The sequence below is a fragment of the Sapajus apella genome, unplaced genomic scaffold, assembly GCF_009761245.1.
Source record: "Sapajus apella isolate SASKATOON/1434 unplaced genomic scaffold, GSC_monkey_1.0 scaffold26, whole genome shotgun sequence".
Lineage (NCBI taxonomy): Eukaryota > Metazoa > Chordata > Mammalia > Primates > Cebidae > Sapajus > Sapajus apella.
This window is the reverse complement of record NW_022436966.1, coordinates 10,510,700-10,530,752: the sequence shown is the minus strand read 5'-3', so window position 1 is coordinate 10,530,752 and position 20,053 is coordinate 10,510,700. Positions and strand designations below refer to the sequence as shown.

The 20,053-nt window shown below is 33.7% G+C and overlaps 1 protein-coding gene across 15 annotated transcripts in view; it reads left to right on the top strand.

Annotated features, from left to right (window-relative positions):
* The window catches only part of EHBP1 (EH domain binding protein 1), a 336,986-nt gene that overhangs the window by 222,131 nt on the left and 94,802 nt on the right, over positions 1-20,053 (top strand). For all 15 annotated transcript variants that reach the window (XM_032291989.1, XM_032292002.1, XM_032291990.1 and 12 more), the window contains 3 exons: positions 11,308-11,486; positions 12,404-12,452; positions 17,212-18,114. In XM_032291989.1, coding sequence (XP_032147880.1) covers positions 11,308-11,486; positions 12,404-12,452; positions 17,212-18,114 — 1,131 coding nt within the window. The remainder of the gene's footprint in view (positions 1-11,307; positions 11,487-12,403; positions 12,453-17,211; positions 18,115-20,053) is intronic.

Here is a 20,053-nt window from a genome sequence, read left to right as displayed (position 1 = left end):
CAAACAATATATCTGGTAAGAAGGGATTTATATCCAGAACATATAGGAAATTCTTAAAACTTAACCAAAAACCAAACAGCCCAGTTCAAAAATAGGCAAAGGCCTTGAATAGATATTTATCCAAAAAAGACATAGAAATAGCCAACTACTATATGAAAAGATGCTCAACATCACTAATTATTAGGAAATACAAATCAAAACCAAAATCGGATACCATCTCACACACGTTAGAATGGCTACTGTCCTCAATCCCCAAAGTAAAATCAGAAAATAATAAGTATTGGTGAGGATGTAGAAGAATTAGTACCCTTGTGCACTGATCATGTGAATTTAAAATGGTACAGTACTGTGGAAAACAGTATCATGATTCCTCAAAAAATTAAAAATAGAATTACCTTTTGATTTGGCAATTTCACTTCTGACTGACTATATAGTAGTACCCTCCCCGCCATTATTTGTGGCTTCACTTTCTGAATTTCAGTTTCCCATAGTCAACCATCATCCAAAAATATTAAATGGAAAATTCCAGAAATCATAAGTTTTAAATTGTACCTTATTCTAAGTAATGTGATGAAACCTCACAGCATCCTCTTCTTCAGCACAGGATGTGAATCATCCCCTTGTCCAATGTATCCATGTTGTATATACCACCCGTTAGTCACTTAGTAGTGGCTGTTGGGATAACATCTCAGTTATCCAATTGAAAAACAAAGTATGATATATAAAGAACTCAATACTATCCACAATTTCAAGTGTCCCCTGGGGGTTTTAGAACATATTCCTGCCAGATGAAATGGCTCATGCCTATTATCCCAGCACTTTGGGAGGCCATAGTAGGAGGATCAATTGAGGTCAGGAGTTCAGGGCCAGCTTGGCCAACATGGTGAAATTGCATCTCTAGTAAAAATACAAAAATTACCCGGGCGTAGTGATATGCACCTGTGGTCCCAGCTACTCAGGAGACTAAGGAAGGAGAATCGCTTGAGCCCAGGAGGTAGAGGTTGCGGCTAGCTGAGATTTCGCCACTGCACTCCAGCCTGGGTGACAGAGAGAGACTGTGTTGCCAAAAAAAAAAAAAAAAAAAAAAAGATCATATTCCCACAGAGAAGGGAAGACTACTGTAATACCCAAAATAATTGAAAACAGAGTCTAGAAGAGATAGTTGCACACCCTGTTTATAGCAGCAGTATTCACAAAATCTGAAAGATGAAAGCATTCCAAATGTCCATTGATGGATGAATGGAAAAACAAAATATGGTAAAATATGGTATATACATGTAATGGGATATTCAGCCTGAAAAAGGAAGGAAATCTTGTCACATGCTATGACATGGATGAATCTTGAGGACATAATGCTAAGTGAAATAAACTCATCACAAATAAATACATGATTTCACTTATATGAGGTATCTAAAATCATCAAGTTCACAGAAACAGAAAATAGGATGATGGTTAGTAGGGGCCAGAAAGAGGGGTAAAGGGGAGTTGTTGTTTAGTGAATATAGAGTATCAGTTTTACAAGATCAGAGAGTTCTGGAGATCTGTTTCAAAACAATGTGAATATACTAACACTATTAACTGCACACTTAAAAGGGCTGGGTGTGGTAGCTCACACCTGTAATCTCAGCACTTTGGGAGGCCAAGAAGGGCGGTGATATCACTTGAGATCAGGAGTTTGAGAAGAGCCTGGCCAAAATGGTGAAATCCCGTCTCTATATAAAAATATAAAATTTATATATAAACATATATATATATATAAATTATATATATAAATTTATATATATAATTTTTATATAATTATATTATATATATAATTTATATATAATTTTATATAAGATTTATATATAATTTTATATAAAATTTATATATAATTTTTGTAAATTATATAATTTTTAATAATTCTTTTATATAAAAATTAGCTGGGCATGGTGGCATGCACCTGTAATCCCAGCGACTCAGAAGACTGAGGCAGGAAAATTGCCTGAACCCAGGAAGTGGAGATTACAGTGAGCCAATCATGCCACTGCACTCCAACCTGGGTGACAGAGCAAGACTCCATATTAAAAAAAAATGTTTAAGATGGTAAGTATTATGTGTATTTTACCACAATAAAGAGAAATGAATAAAAAGTTATTGAGGATCCCAAAGAACCCCTGTTTATGTGAGTAATATCTGTTGCTATTTACAATATTAGGAATTAACACTCAGAAGTTTTTAAATTTTATTAGTTTATTTAAAGTTATATTAAACTATTACATCACTCTTAACATAAATAATATAGTATTTTCATGAAACATTACTATATTTTCCAAAACAAAAACAGTTTATTGAGAAGACTGACAGTGTTTTTTATTTTTGCCAGTGTCTAATATCTGGCTTAATAGAAAACAGCTTGTGCATTTAATCTGTTGTAATGTGTTTTGGTTGCACTCCATGAAGAAAATTTGACCTTATCAAACATATAATGTTAAAGAGAATTTAAGTACTTCTCAAATGATTGGAGATTATCATTTTTGATACTACACCAAAACTCACAAGTGATAGTTTCTTAAGTTAGTTTACATGTGGAATCAAATCATACATTGGCCTATGTGGCATTTTCAACTGCATCTTTTATTGATGTGTGATTTCATAACATCATGCATTATTTATTTGGAAAACATTGATTCCTGTATTCATGCAGGATTACACAATATTGAAAAATAACATTTGTTAGTATAATCACCAATAATCTATAGGAAAGAGGAAAGAGATTGGGATAGCAAAGAAGCACAAAAGTGGGATAGTTTCCGGAATGTTGGCAAGGTTCCAATTCTTGTGGTATCATGATTTTATAATAATCAGTTTGCACTTTGCTTTAAGTATGACCTCCTAAACAATATAGTTTAGTTTTGACTAAATTTACTAAATTTAATTAAATTTAGGTTTTAAATTTACATAAATAGATTCGTCTGATATATACATGTTTGTACCTGTTTTCTTTTGTTCAATATTATGTTTTAGGATGTATTTCTTTTGTGCATGTGTCTAGTATTTCCTCTCTCCGAGTAGATCACAATTTTTAAATCCATTTTATTGTTGCTGAACATTTATATTATTTTAAGATTAGGAAAGTTTTAAAGTGCTGCTGTGAACATTTTTGCATATGTATTCTATTCTGTACTGTGTAAGCATGCATTTCTGTAGGATATAAACCCAGGAATTGCTGGGTCATAGGATATGCACATTTTTAATTTTAGCATAATAGATGATGCCAGACTTTTTTCATCAGCCCCATAAGAAAGCTCCCTTTGCTCTACATCCTTGCCAATACTTGATATTTTTAATTTCATTAAAATTTAATCTCAATTAAGAGAATTCTTAAAATTTCAGCCTTTCTGGGGAGACATGTGCAGTAGTACCTTGTGTAATTCTCTGAATACTAATGTGATGGGGCAGGTTTTCACATTTACGGAATATTTTGATTTCTTCTTTTATAAAGTGCACATTCAATTTTTACCCCTTTTTCTATTGATTTACTTTCCTTTTCTTACTGATTTGTAGATGTTCTTTGTATATTCTATTGACAAACGCTTTTTTGAGGGAAAATATATACAGTTATTAGGCACCAGGTTTATTTAACTTTCAGGACAGGAAACAGTATATTAGCATTACAGCATCAGATATACTGGGCCATATTTTACCCCCTTATGTCAGTTCTAAGGTGAAAGACCAGGTGGGTAAGTGTAGACCACTCTGCCTTATAAAACACAGGATCTTGTAGCAGCTCACACACACAACTGTCAGATTTCCCAAGGGACATGCTTGGTTACATGAATCACACTAAGCATAAGGAAACTGCAGCCTTTGTTTTTCAGTAGGCATTCATTCATAGGCCTTCGAGTTAGATGCAGTTTGCCAGGTTGGGGTCAGTTTTACAGTAAATAATATTGCTTGGTAACACAGCTGACTTCTCACTTTTAGCATAATCCAATATATTTCCATGGAATTCATGTTACAAGAAGGTAAACTTGAGAGCATTTCTTCATGGAGAAAGAGTTTAGTTAACCCTTTCTGTTGATTAGCCCTTTCTTCCTGGAAAAATAATTGATATAGATACAAAATTGAGTCTTCTAATTCATGAATAAATATCTCCATCTCTTTAGATTTTCTTTTTCACAATAAAGCTTGATAGTTTTATAGCAGTCATGCACATTGTAGATTTATGCCAAGTACTTGACGTTTTTATGCCACTCTGAATGGCTTTCAAATTTTTAGTTTTTGTTAGTTTGTAGAATACGGTTGGTTTTGTACATTGTTTTTGCATCCAACACCTTGCTAAATTCTCTTATTAATTCTAATAAATTATAACTTCTTGAGGATATTCTACATACTCAATTATATTATTTGTAAATAATGTTTTACATTTCTGTTTCTTTTTTAATATGTTTACCTTTATGTCTTTTTCTGACCTTAATGTACCAGCTGGGACAATGTTGAGTAAAAGTGAGATGATAGATGCTCAGCGTCAAATATTTCACCCTTGCAATGTTGGCTGTAGTCGTTTTAACAAGTTAGAGAAGATTCTATTACAGGTTCCTAAGACTATTTTTCAGAATATAAATGGACATTATTTTATTAAATGTTTTTCTGCCTCTATTTAGATTATTATATTTAGTATCTTTACCCTCAAATCTGTTAATTTGTCAAGTTTCCTCGATAGATATACTAACATTAAGCCAAATATGTGTTCTTGGGATAAGTCTAATTTATTCAAGATGTGTCATCCTTTTTTAATAAATTACTGATCTTTTCATTAAAACTCTTGCTTCTATATGAGAATTTTCTTTAATTTTTGCCTTTTTCTATGGAGTTTTGTTATAAAGGCCCATGAAATGAATTAGGGAATAAGCTCATTTTTTCAATTTTCTAGAATTTGTGTATTATTGGAAATACTTTTCTCCTTGAATGTTTGGTGGAACTTATTAGCGAAGCCAACTGGAATATTCTTTGTGGCTACCCACAAAGAATATTTGAATTTGAAATTAAATTGAAATGAATTACAAATTCAATTTCTTTTCTTTTCCTTTTTTTTTTTTTTTTTTTTTTTTTTTTTTTTTATTACAGAGTCTCGCTCTGTCACCAGACTGGAGTTCAGTGGTGCGATCTTGGCTCACAGGTGCACGCCACTACACCCAACTAATTTTTGTATTTTCAGTAGAGACGGGGTTTCACCATGTTGGCCAGGCTGATCTCAAACTCCTGACCTTGTGATCTGCCTGCCTCGGCTTCCCAAAGTTCTGGGATTACAGGCATGAGCCACTGCACCTGGCCACAAACCCAATTTCTTTAACAGAAAACTATCTGGGTTTTCTATTTCTTCTTGCGTCTGTTTCAGTAAGCTATACTTTTATAGGAATTTGCTTCCCTCTTTCTTTCTTGGTCAGTCACGCTACAGGTTTAATTAGTCATTTCAAAGAAGTGTTTTTGGCTTTGCTGACCCTCTCTATTATATGCTTAGTGATTATGTTATTATTTTTTGCTTTTACCTTTTTATTTTACTGTTTCTATTTTTGGGGAGAGGGGATGAGGCTCCTATTGCTGTTTTGGAGTCCACCAGAAGTGCAACTCTACCTCTCAACTTACTCTTCTTGGCAACCATTATAAAAACAGCAGAGAGCTTCACTTACTCTCTAGTTTTCCTGTCTCTCCATGTCTTGGCTTGGAGATAGTTGGTTGATGTTTTGCAGATTTAAAAAAAAAATTTTAATTGTGGCACAATCTTTCTGATTAGCTAGTAGTAAAATAAGAAGGTCTAACTTCAGTTTTACCATGAGAATAAAATGAAGTGATTTAAATAAAAACACTTAGAAAAAAAAAAGTACAAGTGTAAGTGTTCTTGTTGTTATTGTTGCTGGTTTTTGGGTTCACCAGATGGTTACAGTTGCCTCAACCATGATTCACAATAACTGAGGAAAGTCTTTAATAATTAATAGTTGAGAGACCAAAATGTGCTACAACTTTAGCAATGTCAGTATATGTCTCATTGCACTGCACTTAATTAGCTCTTGTTCTAGTTCTAGCCAGTAATTTGAAATCCAACAGAATGGATAGGTTTATTAACAGAGAGACTCTTGAAGTTGAAATTGTTTGGGTTAATTGCCTTTTTTGAATCAACTAATTAAACATACAGAGGGCAGTGATCTAACCTCTGAAGAGGTAAGAAGTTGACTGAGACATTTGTTAGTGTTGAGAAATTTACAATTTTTGCTTAAGTCCTAAAGCAATATTTTCTTGAAATGTGAAATGCATGTTGTTTAAAAGCACAGGCTTTGGAGTGGGAACTCCTTGGTATAGAAACTTCACTGCTTCCCAACTGTGTAACCTTAGTTTCTCCAACTGTAAATTGGAAGTAAGAGTACCTATCTCAAAGGAGTTGTGAGGATTAAATTAGCTAATCCTTGTAAAGATCTTAACTCTGTGGGACATAGTAGGTGCTCGGTATATAGTTTATGAATTAATTAAAAATTAATAAGCCTTTTTGTAGAGAGAAGAACTGAATATATTATAGTAAAATGAAAAATCTAATAAATGCAACAGGAGGGACACAGAGTCAAAGGAACACTGAAAAGGGCTTCCTACTGACTGGGAATTGGGAGGAAATTTTGTGTAAGAGATGACGTTTGAACTAAATCTTTAAGGTTTGAAGATAGAGTGGAATTGTAGCAGTTGTGCTTGGGACAGAAGATACCTCATATAGAGATGATGATCCATATGATCATAGACTGGGTGGAGGTGGGAGACCTGGGGTTTAGGCAGGAAAGCATAGTGCGTTTAAAGAATGGTGAGTAATCCTAGAGAGTAAATACATTGAAAAAGATTTGGGATTCAATGCTTAGAAGTATTTTGACATCATTTTGTATGTTCTTGAGAGCCATTAGAGACTTTAAGCTGTGCTTTAAGAAGACTGATGCTATGACATGGGTTGGTTATGGGGGGATTTGGAAGAAGAAGACCTATTAGGACGATTTTGTAATAGGCAAAAGCAGGTAGATTACAAAAACCTTACAACAATATGAGCAAAACTGCCTGTAAATTAACTTGTAAGAGATGATACATGAAGGAAGAATTCAAAGGTGATTCTGACATTAAAAGTCTAAACAATTGGAACAATAGCATTGTCATTTGCAAACACAATGAAAATGAGCAGGTTGTAAAGAAATATCACAATTATGGTTTGAATATACTTAGTTTGAATTTTATATGATAGAAAGGACAGCCAACTGGAAATGTCAACTTGAGAGAGTTTGAACTATAAATATTTGGGAATCATCTGCATGGAAGTAATAGTTGGAATCCTGGGAATGAATCAGCTCTAAGTGTGGTAGAAAACTATTTAGAGCAATGCCTAGAAGAATATGTGGCTGTATCTGTGGAAGAAGGGCAGACAGCAAAAGAGAAAGAAACTATAGTTAAGAGTGATACAGGAGAAAAAATAGAATTGACATTTCTTAGCTATTAAAGTGTAAGAAATTTTGCAAGTTATTTGACTAGGTTTTCTGAAAGAAAGCTATTGCCATTGTTAGGAGGAATAACTGGGTAGCTTTATTACACTTAACATGTAATCTGCTATGTTAACAGAAATAATGCATTAAAATTAGTTATATTTGCAAGGGTGGTTCTACCTTTTATGAACAGATTTTTGTGTCTTTCTTTGTTTGGAAAGCAGTAAATTACAAAGTCATTTAGAGCTTCTTTTTTCACCCACTCTATAGAAATAGATACATTGCCAAGCATTGTAAATACCATGTTTTCCACATAGAATATCAAGGTGTCAAGATTATCTTCTAGTTAAAGCTTTGTTTGGAAAAAAAAGAAAAATAAAAAACTTTTTATGATCTTGAAGAAATTCATGGCCTTTGAAATTTCCAGAAGAGCCTCAAAAAATAAGAATTCATGCTGATAATGCATTGGTAGTTGTAATAATTTCAATTAATATTTACTAAATGGTACTGTTTGCCATATATTGTTCTAAGTGTTTTACATGCATTTGTTTCCACATAACAGTATTTACTGAATGCCTACATTGTACCAGGCACTGTTCTGGGCATTTGATTTAGGTTAATAAATAAAACAAGCTAAAATGCATGCTCTTGTGGACAGTTTATTTAGTGAGAGCATATAGATAGTAACCAGTAAACATAGTGAATAAAGTATGTGGACTCTAAGAAGATAAGTCTGTGGAAAAAATAGAGCAGGTTAAGTGGATTCGGGGGTGCTGAATTGGGGTTGGGTGATGGAAATGGATTGCATTATGAAGTAGGGTAGTCAGAATAGGCCTTATGGAGAAGACTGCATTGGAGTTAACCATGCAGATACCTGAGAGAGTACCAAGCAAATGGAGGAATCTGTGCAAAGGCCCCAAGGTAGGAACATGTCTAGCATATCCAAGGAACAACAAAGAGATCAATATGATTCCATTTTGAGGAAGATCTGGTTTCAGGCATGAGGGAGCTACAATCCATTGGCTCCTACTCCTGACACATGGCTATCTGCTGTCTCCAAGGAACATGTAGGTTAGGAAACTGTATCACAGCCATGGGTTTAAACACTGGTGGAACCAGAGGTGGTGATTCACTGAATTAGAATTCCCCTAACCAGCTGCAGTATAAAAATCCCTGAAGAACGTGTGTGCTGACTTGATCAGAGGCACAAAGGAAAAGAATCTCAAAGTAAAAGGACCAGTTGGGATGCCTACCAAGACTTTAAGAATCACTACAAGAAAAATGTCTGTGGTAAAGGTTCTAAAACATGGACTCCCTCCAGAAGAACATCCACAAGCAGTTCGTTGACTTGCACAGTCCTTCTGAGATAAATAGATTTCTTCCATCAGTATTGAGCCAAGAGTTGAAGTTGAAGTCACCATTGCAGATGCTTAGGTCAGCTATTTTAATAAATTGATTATCAGTTGTTTTTTCAAGAGATCAGTATGGTTCAAAGTGTTTAAGGAAGAGAGCAATAGATAAGATCAGAGAGGAAATGGACATGGGGAGGGTGAGGCAGATCTTGTTACTACAACCCTATGAGATATGTACCTTTAAAATTTGCATTTTACAGATGAGGAAACTGAGATACAAACAATCAAGTAACCTGTAACGTCTGTAGAATCAGGAGCCAACTGTAACAACAGTTTCATGTGATTGTGTACTGAAGGTTTCAAAATGATTTAATTGCTAATTCCTTTATGACTTTCTGTAAGATATTAGGTAAAAGGTCAATTCTGGAATAGATGATTCATTTAACAATGGCTCTATGATTTTCTTTCTCTGTAAACCACCTTGACCATTTGTAAGTTTCTTCAGTTGCACACTTTTTTTTTTAATTGGGAGTACAGTAAGCATCCCTTAATACAAGACTTTTATATTAGAACCAATTTAAATTTTGGTTTAGTTCTTCTAGTCTTTTCATATTAGGCCTTCTTAGAAACAGGGATACAGCCATAATCATAATGATGTAATATGTTTTCTTTAGTTCTTATATATAGAAAGCTATTCTAGATCATAATATGGTGATAATGTCATTTATATATTACCTATGGACATGCTATGGATAATTGAAATGAATTGATGTAATGATAGTTACAGATTATCTGGCCCATGTATGTACTACCCATGCTTAGAATGAATCAATACTTTAATAATATAATTTGATATAGAAAAACATTTTAATAAGGACAATTCTTTAAATAATAGAAAGTCTAAGAAAAATACGTTAATGCCTACCTAGTTCAGTGATCTCCTAGCTCATCTGTAAACCACGCTCCACTTTCCTTCCAGGTTAAATGACTAGAGAGATTTGAAAGTCACGGTGGATCATTACATGAAAAGATATTTACTAGTTCATTTTCACACATCTTAGATTACTAGTTAGTTATTATTTTTTCTGAAGTAAATTTAGTATATTGGAATTCTATTTTTATCTACTTCATTATATTAAGTAGAATTGATCCAAACTGCTGATTTTTATGACCTGTGAGCTTTTCAGCATTGACTTTGTAGAGATGATCATTTAAAGAACAGTACTTTGCTAGATTTATGGTTGTTTACATAATATTTGTTAATCTGAGAGTTAATAAAAAATGAGAAATTATTTCTGTGGTGTTTCTTACTAGTCTTCTCACAGAAGCAGTGAATACATAAATCATAATTATGTGGGGTTATTTTAATTGTTTGGTACTAACATGCTTTTGTCAAGTGGGGGCATCATTGATCTTTCTTAAGCAGTGTGGTAAGAATGGTTTGCTTTTTAAACTTAAATGATATTACAGTAAATAATTGTTCTCTTTTCATCTTACTTTAGAGGGCCTCTATTTACTATCTAAGTTTTCTTATAATATCTAGCACTTTTAATTAATAGCAAGATTTAAAGTCCAGAAATATTTAGCAATTCTCCTTGTAATTTTCCATTGTACTAGCCTCTAAGGTTATCACCACAAAATGCAGTTGTTATTCAGTAAAAGAAAATGACATGGTTTTAATAATAGTAATAAAAGTTTAGAATAAAATTGTTATTATATAGTCTTAGGTTTGTTGTTGTTGTTTTAAGTATGAACAAGGGTAAAAGTATATACTTATGATTTAAAACACACAGACTACTAACTCACCTAGTATTCAAAAGTAACTCTCAGTGATAATTAGAAAATATTTTAGGCATATCCAAAATACATACTGTTTTGTGCTGTTGCTACCAACACCTGACTGTTGCTGATAACTCAAACTGTTTTGCCATCATTAAATTTATGTAAGAAGCATGTTTGAATATGGTGTTCATTGTCCTATTTACTTAAAATGCATATATGATTACTGTATTTTAAAAACTAATGATTTTAATCTCTCCACTACTAAAAATATGTGTTACATTTGGACTTCAAAATGCATTATTTTATATCTAGTCAAAAAGAAACCATATTTGTACATGATTTCATTTGGGGAAAATTTTGAGGGTGTGAAAGTTACAAGGTAATAGCCTTAAATATTTGAAAACTTTAACATGATGTTTCCATCAGTAAAGCTCTTGGCCTGTTCTTATGTATAAGTTTAAAATCTTGCATATCTTCCTCCTTGTCAGGTAAATGCCAAGGGCTAAAACTGAAGATAATAATATAAGATTTATGTCTCCCTCTTGGAGGTTACAGTTGTCGTGAACTGACAGTTTTGAAGGACCTAAACTGACATCATAGGATTCAAATGATCTGATTAGATCAATTAATGTTAATTTTAATCTTCCATTAAATTATTTTAATGTTTCCCTCTTTTCATTTTTTTCTAGCCAAGTCCTATACCAAGTCCTGCTTTGGGGCGAAAGCCAAATGCTAGTCAGTCTTTGCTTGTATGGTGTAAAGAAGTTACAAAGAACTACCGAGGAGTGAAAATCACGAATTTTACTACATCGTGGAGAAATGGTTTATCTTTTTGTGCAATATTACACCACTTTAGACCAGATTTAATGTAAGTAAAAACATTTTCCATTCCCTTTAAATATTTTGTAATAGACATTTTTTTAAAAAACATAAAATAATTTCTTAGCACATGTCCTGAAATACTTTATATTTGTTTTATTACCTAACCTCCACCTCTTGCTTTTGAGAGATGTATGTCAGAAAGCTTTTCCTTTTTGATAACTAAAAACAATCTTTTTTCTTTTTAAAGAAAATGGTGTCAGGGTGTGGTAGCTCACTCCTGTAATCCCAGCACTTTGGGAGGGTGAGGCAAGTGGATCACCTGAGATTAGGAGTTCGAGACCAGCCTGACCAGCATGGAGAAACCTCATCTCTACTAAAAATACAAAATTAGCCAGGCATGGGGGTACATACCTATAATCCTACCTCATCAGGAGGCTGAGGCAGGAAGATCGCTTCAACCTGGGAGGTGGAGGTTGCGGTGAACCAAGGTTGTGCCATTGCACTCCAGCCTGGGCAACAAGAGTGAAACTCTGTCTCAAAAAAAAAAAAAAGAAAGAGAAAATGATTTTTCTCCTTAATCTCAAAAAGAACTGACTTCAAATTATTATGAAAACTGTGTTAGTATTAAAATGAGAGGAGACAAATAAGCCTATAGTTTTTTTACATTGACAAGAGATTACCTCATGGTAAATTTGGTTGTCAAGGCTAGTCTTTGGTCCCCTGCCTTAACCTCTGTTTTAGATGGAAAGCTTCAGGCAATGAAACATGTAATCAATGTTTTTATTCATTTATTTATTTATTTCCTTAATTTTCCACACTATTAGTTTTGTTGATTGAATTGCTGTGAAATTGCTAGTTATTCTTTAGTATTATTGAATGTCAAATTTTTAGATTCAGTTTGTTTCAAAAACAACTGTTTTTATCAAATACTATATGTACCCACTGTGCTATTTTCTCCCTCAGTGACTACAAGTCTCTGAATCCTCAAGATATTAAAGAGAACAACAAAAAGGTAAGAACTGATGAGCAAGAAAAATATTTAGTTTCAATTTTGGCTTCTCTGTAGATCTTTATTAATTTGGAGAAAGTGAGGCAGTTTTATGAGGTCGGAACTAAAGCTCACAGAGGCTTATCTACTTACTGCCATTCATTAGGATGCATGGTTTACTCTGGTTTATCATGGATTTTTGAAGACCACAAGCCAGGTTGGCATCAGATTATAATATATGTATTACGTTTATTAACTATTGAGTATTTGTTACAGCATAGTGCTTTTATTCTAAGGTTTAGCTTTTAAAAAACATACCCAAAACTGTTGTGCCATAACTGTTATGTAAGTTTAGAAAAATATGTTGGTTGGGGATGAGAACAAGAGCCTAATGGGTTACCAAGAGAGAATACTTAGGTTCTGAGAAGCAAAATATATAAACATTGGTTCTTTTCATTTTATGGTAAACCATATTCAGTTATGCGCTACATAACAATGTTTTGGTCAAAAACAGACCACATAGCTGGTGATGTACCATAAGATTATATTACTTTTTTTTTAACTGTACCTTTTCTGTGTTTAGATACACAAATACCATTGTGTTACAATTACCTACAGTATTCAGTATAGGAATATGCTGTGCAGGTTAGTAGTTGAGGAGCAATAAGCTATACCGTATAGCCTAGGTATGTAGTAGGCTATACCATCTAGGTTTGTATAAGTACCCACTGAGATGTTTGCGCAACAAAATTGCCTGACGATGCATTTCTCAGCACATATGCCCATTGTTAAGCAACACATGACTATATTTTCCCACATAGTTAATCAATATATTGAGATCAGAGGTTCCCAACTGGTATAGGGGAAGGGGATATTGATCCTTTCAGCCTTCAGGGCATCTGTGTAAGACTGAGTTGCTAGAGCCCTGGGCCAGCTAACTGGCCACAGGCTGATTATGTGCGTTCTGTGTGCAAGGAGGGAAGCACCTAACTCAGCACACAGTAGGTACTCAATTTTTTTCTACTGAATTGAATTCTTCAACTGAAAAGTTAATGAAATTTATTATTGTCTAGAACAGGAGTTCTTACTCTGTAATCTGTGGGTAGAAATCAGGGTGTCCTTGAACATGGTTGAGGGAGAAAATACATTTTCATTTTACTTTCATAAGTCCTCAACTGAAATTTGGCATTTTCGTCAATTATGAATTTAGGCAACAAACCACTGTAGTGTTAGCCATGCCTGAGACTTTGTCACCTTTAGAAATCACAGATATTTACCACCAGGCGCAGTGGCTCACACCTATGATCCCAGCACTTTGAGAGGCCATGGGGGTGAATCACCTGAGGTCAAGAGTTCAAGACTAGCCTGACCAACATAGTGAAACCCCATCTCTACTAAAAATTCAAAAAATTAGCTGGCTGCGGTGGCAAGTGCCTGTAATCCCAGCTACTCCGGTGGCTGAGGCAGGAGAAATCACTTGAACCTGGGAGGTGGAGTTTGCAGTGAGCTGAGATCAAGCCACTGCACTCCAGCCTGGGCAACAAGAGCAAGAATCCATCTCAAAAAAAAAAAAAAAGAAAGAAAGAAAGAAAATACAGATATTTTCGATATTTTCATGTCATGTTATAGTTGTTGCTGCAGATATCTACAAATACCTTTTAAGCTTTTAACTTCTTCAAATTAATTAGTGCAGTCATAAAAAGCACATATATTACTGCTTCCCAAATTCATTTTAATATTTTCATATGTGTATTTTTCAGTATAATTGGTTTCTTTTGTAATCCTATGTGTTTTATCTATGTAAAACATTATTCTGAGAAGGGACCCATTGCCAAAAAGGTTCATGAGACAAAGTGGTTAATAACCTCTGTTTTAAAGTTTAACATACTTTAAATAATTAAAATTACTAGTGATCCAGTCTTGGAAACTTGATAGAAGTTCAATTAGCAAATAAATCTTTAAATCAAAACAATTTTTCACTTGTATTGCTCTCTAAAACCAAAAATGTGTATTGCCATCAAAAAAGCTTTGTTTCTTCAGCCTGGGGAACATAGCAAGACCTCATCTCTACAAAAAATAAAAAAGTTAGCTGAGCTTTCTGGCATGCGCCTGTAGTCCCAGTTACTTGGGAGGGTGAAGTGGGAGAATAGCTGGAACCCAGGAGCTCGAGGCTGTAGTGAGCTAGGCTCATGCCACTGCACTTCAGCCCAGGTGACAGAGCAAGACCCTATGTCCAAAAAAACATCAAACAAAATTCTTGTTTCTTTGCAAATGCATAATGCTGGCCCTAGAGCACTAAAAACCTGGAAGTTTCTATTGAAATTTGCTACCAAAAAAGATAATCTTTAAAAATCAGTATAATTTTCTTACAGAAATCACCCTTCAGATGGTCATGTTACAAAATAGATTGTTCTCATGAGTTATTTCTTATATAATTTTGGAGAGCCTGTGTCTATTAAAGTGAAATGCTTCTTTTTCATTAATTACATCTTTGGTCATGACAGTGCTTCACCTCCATTTTCTTACATTTGAATGAAATGCTAAGCCAATTTAAATACAGACATAAGCATTATAAAATAAACCATTTTTTAAAGTGGTTGTTTCAACTTACTGTTCAAAATTTTGAAAAGGAAATACTGTTGATTTTACCTCATTATAAATGTGTAAAGAATTTGGGGAATCTCATTAAGGCTTAAGTCACACTTCTTTACATTAGCTTTTCATTAACTTAATAATGGTAAGCATATTTAGTGGTAAATAATAATACTGGTAAGCATATTTAATGGTAAGATTTACATATTACTCCATATAAAAGACTATCCCATTAAAAAATTTTTTCAATTAGATCTTTCAGTACAGAAAGTTGTGGCTTTTGAAAGGCTTTTCAGTCATCTCTGATGATTCTATTCATTGTACTTTTCAATAAATAATTGTTTTTACATAGCCCTTCCTTTCATCATTTACTACTTCTTACCTGATAGCTACATTGAATTGCTACCTGCAACTTATTTCTAGCTTCACACAGTTCTTCCCAATACCCCATGTGCCCTCGGATGGATTTAAAGCACCATAGGAAAACAATGCCTGTGTCTTAAATTTCACACAGATGCATAACATAACTGGCAGTAACTCCTCCTTACCAATTTAATAACATCTAGGAATGACTAAGATAGTTTTCTTGGAGAGATCTCTTTTTTCTCCCCACACAAACAGGTGAAAACCAGTAGGTAGTTGACCATGACAGAAGAGGTTAACCTAGGAAAAGTCCTTTATAAAGCCTTAAGCTTGCTTACAGGAAACCTGGTTTGTTTTTAAATGTTTTTTTAGTGTAATTAGTGTACATAAAATGAATTGCTACATGAGGCAAAACACTAGCAGGAGTTTCCCCAAAAGGAAGCTAATCATTTTCCCAGGTCTGTAAAAAACGCTGAATTAAAAATGGCATTTACCTGTGACATCTGATCTTAACCAATATGTCAGTGTTTTTAGATAATTTGGGAAATGTTTAGAATACTGCCTGTGGTGCTTTCCCTGATGGCCTGCAATTGATGTCTGTCAGTCAAGTTGTCAAGACACATGAAAAGGAAAATGACTTCAATTTTCCTAAAACATATAAAATAACAAACAAGCCTATACATGCACACCAACTGAGTCATTCTCTCTAGTAAATATTTTGAGGTACCTATATTATGAAGCCTAGTGCTGTGAAAATTGAAGAGGTTTTAATATCACAATTTATTTTTCATTTTCTTTCTTACTTGTTCCATAATGTTTATTAAACTACAAGAATATGAGACAAAGGTTAAATTCAAATGTAGAAATGTACTTTAACAAGTAAGTGCAAAAGACTGATTCCTTCTGAATTGTTACATAATTTCCTAATATGTCTTTTAAGAAAAACTTTGAATTATGATCTTTAATCTAGGTTGCTAAAAAAAGTAAACATTTTACATCCCAAAGCAATAATATATCTTCAGGGTTCTTACTTTCTCTGAGAGTATATCTAAACCCCTAGTCATACTTTTAATGCTTCCTAGCAACACAATGCTGTTTTCAAGGGTTATTTCAGGATAGCAATAATTAATTGTAAATTGAGAAACAGCTTTGATTATTCAAAACTAGAAAAACCTGATGTGCCACAGTCATTTAAAGGCCAACAAAAATAATACAATGCAGCCTCACATTCTCTACTAGGTTGTAGTACTCAAAACATTTCATTCTTTCCAAAATGGATGAATTAAAATGAAGTCACTCTTTTCATTATGAAAATCAGTCTCAATTGAGCATTAAAAAAAGTTTCTGTTTCTAGGTTTAAATTGCATTTATTTGTATTTTATATCAGGTAATCTAGTAGTTAGTCCTTTTGACTTATCTAGCTGTGCTTTTTCTTCACAAATCACTGCAATTACATGATCGTGGAAAAGAGAGGTTGATAGAAATGATAAAGCTCAATATGGATTAGTCTAATGTTTCTTTATACCTTAGTTCCTTATCTTAAAAGTCCATTCTCAGAGTTTTAAAAACTTTAACTCTCATTTTTGCTTATTTCCTTTATTGGAAAAAGTATTTTAATTATTATTTATTACCCTTTTTTTTCTTGCCTCTACCCCCACTTTTGTACATTTCTGACTTTTGGAATTTTGATATTTTCATATGACATAATGTCAGTAACATGTACCCTCCAATAACAACAAAAACAACAAAAATTAAAAATTTGCTCTTTTTAAAATGTATGAATTATGTGAACTGTTCAATATATCTTTTGTTTTTCCTTTCTTTGAAGGCATACGATGGATTTGCCAGCATAGGGATTTCTCGGTTATTGGAACCTTCTGATATGGTTTTATTAGCAATTCCTGATAAACTAACTGTTATGACTTACCTCTATCAAATAAGGGCACATTTCAGTGGCCAAGAACTAAATGTCGTTCAGATAGAAGAAAACAGCAGTAAAAGCACATATAAAGTTGGAAACTACGAAACAGATACAAACAGTTCTGTTGATCAAGAAAAATTCTATGCAGAGCTTAGTGATTTGAAGCGGGAGCCTGAACTACAACAGCCTATCAGTGGAGCAGTAGACTTCTTATCACAGGATGACTCTGTATTTGTAAATGATAGTGGGGTTGGAGAGTCAGAAAGTGAGCATCAAACCCCTGATGATCACCTTAGTCCAAGCACAGCCTCCCCTTACTGTCGCAGGACTAAAAGTGACACCGAACCCCAAAAGTCTCAGCAGAGCTCTGGAAGGACTTCAGGATCCGATGACCCTGGAATGTGTTCTAGTACAGATTCAACCCAAGCACAGGTTTTGTTAGGCAAAAAGAGACTTTTGAAAGCTGAGACTTTAGAATTGAGTGACTTATATGTTAGTGATAAGAAGAAGGATCTATCTCCACCCTTTATTTGTGAGGAGACAGATGAGCAAAAGCTTCAAACTCTAGACATCAGTAGTAACTTGGAGAAAGAAAAATTAGAGAATTCCAGATCCTTAGAATGTAGATCAGATCCAGAATCACCTATCAAAAAAACAAGTTTATCTCCTACTTCTAAACTTGGATACTCATATAATAGAGATGTAGACCTTGCGAAGAAAAAACATACTTCCCTGAGGCAGACAGAGTCTGATCCAGATGCTGATAGAACCACTTTAAATCATGCAGATCATTCATCAAAAACAGTCCAGGTAAGTGAGTTAAAATGGTGAATACTATATTTAGTAATTAGTTATTCTCTGTTTTTGTTTCTTTTTGCTTTCATAGATGTTATGAATGATTAAAGGTGAAGTATAATTTCTATTATAAAAACTCCTGAGGCCATGCAGTAGTGTGTGCCTGAGTCCCCGCTATTTGGGAGGCTGAGGAAAGAGGATTGCTTTGGCCCAGGAGTTTGAAACCAGCATGGGTAACACAGTGAGTCCCTGTCTCAAGAAAAGAAAAACCTGAAATATGCCTGCTGTATATTTAAGGTTTATGATATAATATTTTAAGCTTACAAATCCCAATTTCAGTATTGAAGGATATTGTATAATAAGGCTATAAAAAAAATTGAAGGACAAAGAATGTCAGCTTTTCAAATAAAAATATTATTACTTATAAAAACAATATTCTACTATAAGATAAAGCAAAATGTTTCAATATTCCATTTAATAAGAACATCATTCTAAAAATGTATAATGCCAAATTAAATATTTCCCATTTAAAGCATTTTCCTTAGGTATTTTCATTGGCATTTTTAGTCCCATCGTTACTTGTGGTTAAAAATCCCAGCAGCATCCAATTTCTCCTCATGAAGGGACTAGTGTGCAGTTTTAACCTTTCTCTTACTGATGATATTAATATTTTACCGTTTTTACTTGAATCTCTGGTACCATCAGTTATAAGACATACTGTTATTTTATGTACCACAACAAAAAAGAACAACATTGTCAATAAAATTATGATATATGGTTTTCCTCTCACTTAGAATTTTTATATCTATTGAAAGACCTCTTTTAGACTTATTTAGGCATAGATTATTTGATCATATAACATATATACATAAGGAGGAAATTTTAGGCAAAATAAATTGATTAAGGTATTATTCCTAAAAGTTTTTCGCATTTAGAATCCAACTCTTCTGAATCACTTTTTGATTTAGAGTTGTTGGTATTCCTGTTTTTTTCCACACAGTTATCCTCTGTGCCATCAAAAGCATTATGTTACAGTAAATGGTTCTCAAAGCCTGATTTAGGGGCCTCTGAAGTTCTCCATGTCCCTTTCAGTTAAGCTATTTTTATAATGATACTTGGGCATTGTTTGCCTTTATCACTCTCATTCTCTCACAAGAGTACAGTGGAATTTTCTGAAGGTTACATGATTATTAAAATATGTTAACATCTAATGAGTTCATTGTGGCTACTTCTAAATGAAAAAAACAATATATTAAAAGTGTATCCATTTTAATATCAAAAATGACAAATATCAATAGATATAATCCGTATAAGCAAGAGTTCTTTGGGATCCTCAATAATTTTTAAGTATATATGGGGATTCTGAGACCAAAAAATCAGAGAATTTCTGAAGATACCATTTCTCCACAACTGTCTGTGGGATTTTCTTCCAAATCAGTATACTCATTGATAATAGCACTTTCTTGACTTTGCCAGAAGCTTTCAACAAAAGATTTTTAGATAGTAACCTGGAGTTATGTTTCTCTCTCAAATAGTCCTCAAGTGGTGTTGACTGAAACGTCAAGGAATTGCCATCATGCCACCAGAAATACCAAGCAATGTATATATAGGTAGACAACCATGTCTTGACTGCCACCTGGATGACAGAGTGTAAGATGCTGCCATTTATAAGCTTTCAGAGGTATCAAGAAAGAATTTACATCTTAGAATCAAAGATGTAGAATAGCTGTTAAAGCAAGCCCCTGTTCTCCTAATCATAAACCTCAAATCAAAAGTCCTAAGTAGCTAAATCCCTCTGAAAGCTTTCAGGACAACATAATATCCACACATAGTAGATAACCAATAAACATCTAGTGATTGACAATTGCAAAAACTTGATGACCCTGACTTGTAATATTCAATATTCTTTTTCTTTCTTTTTTTTTTTTCTGAGATGGAGTCTCACTCTGTCACC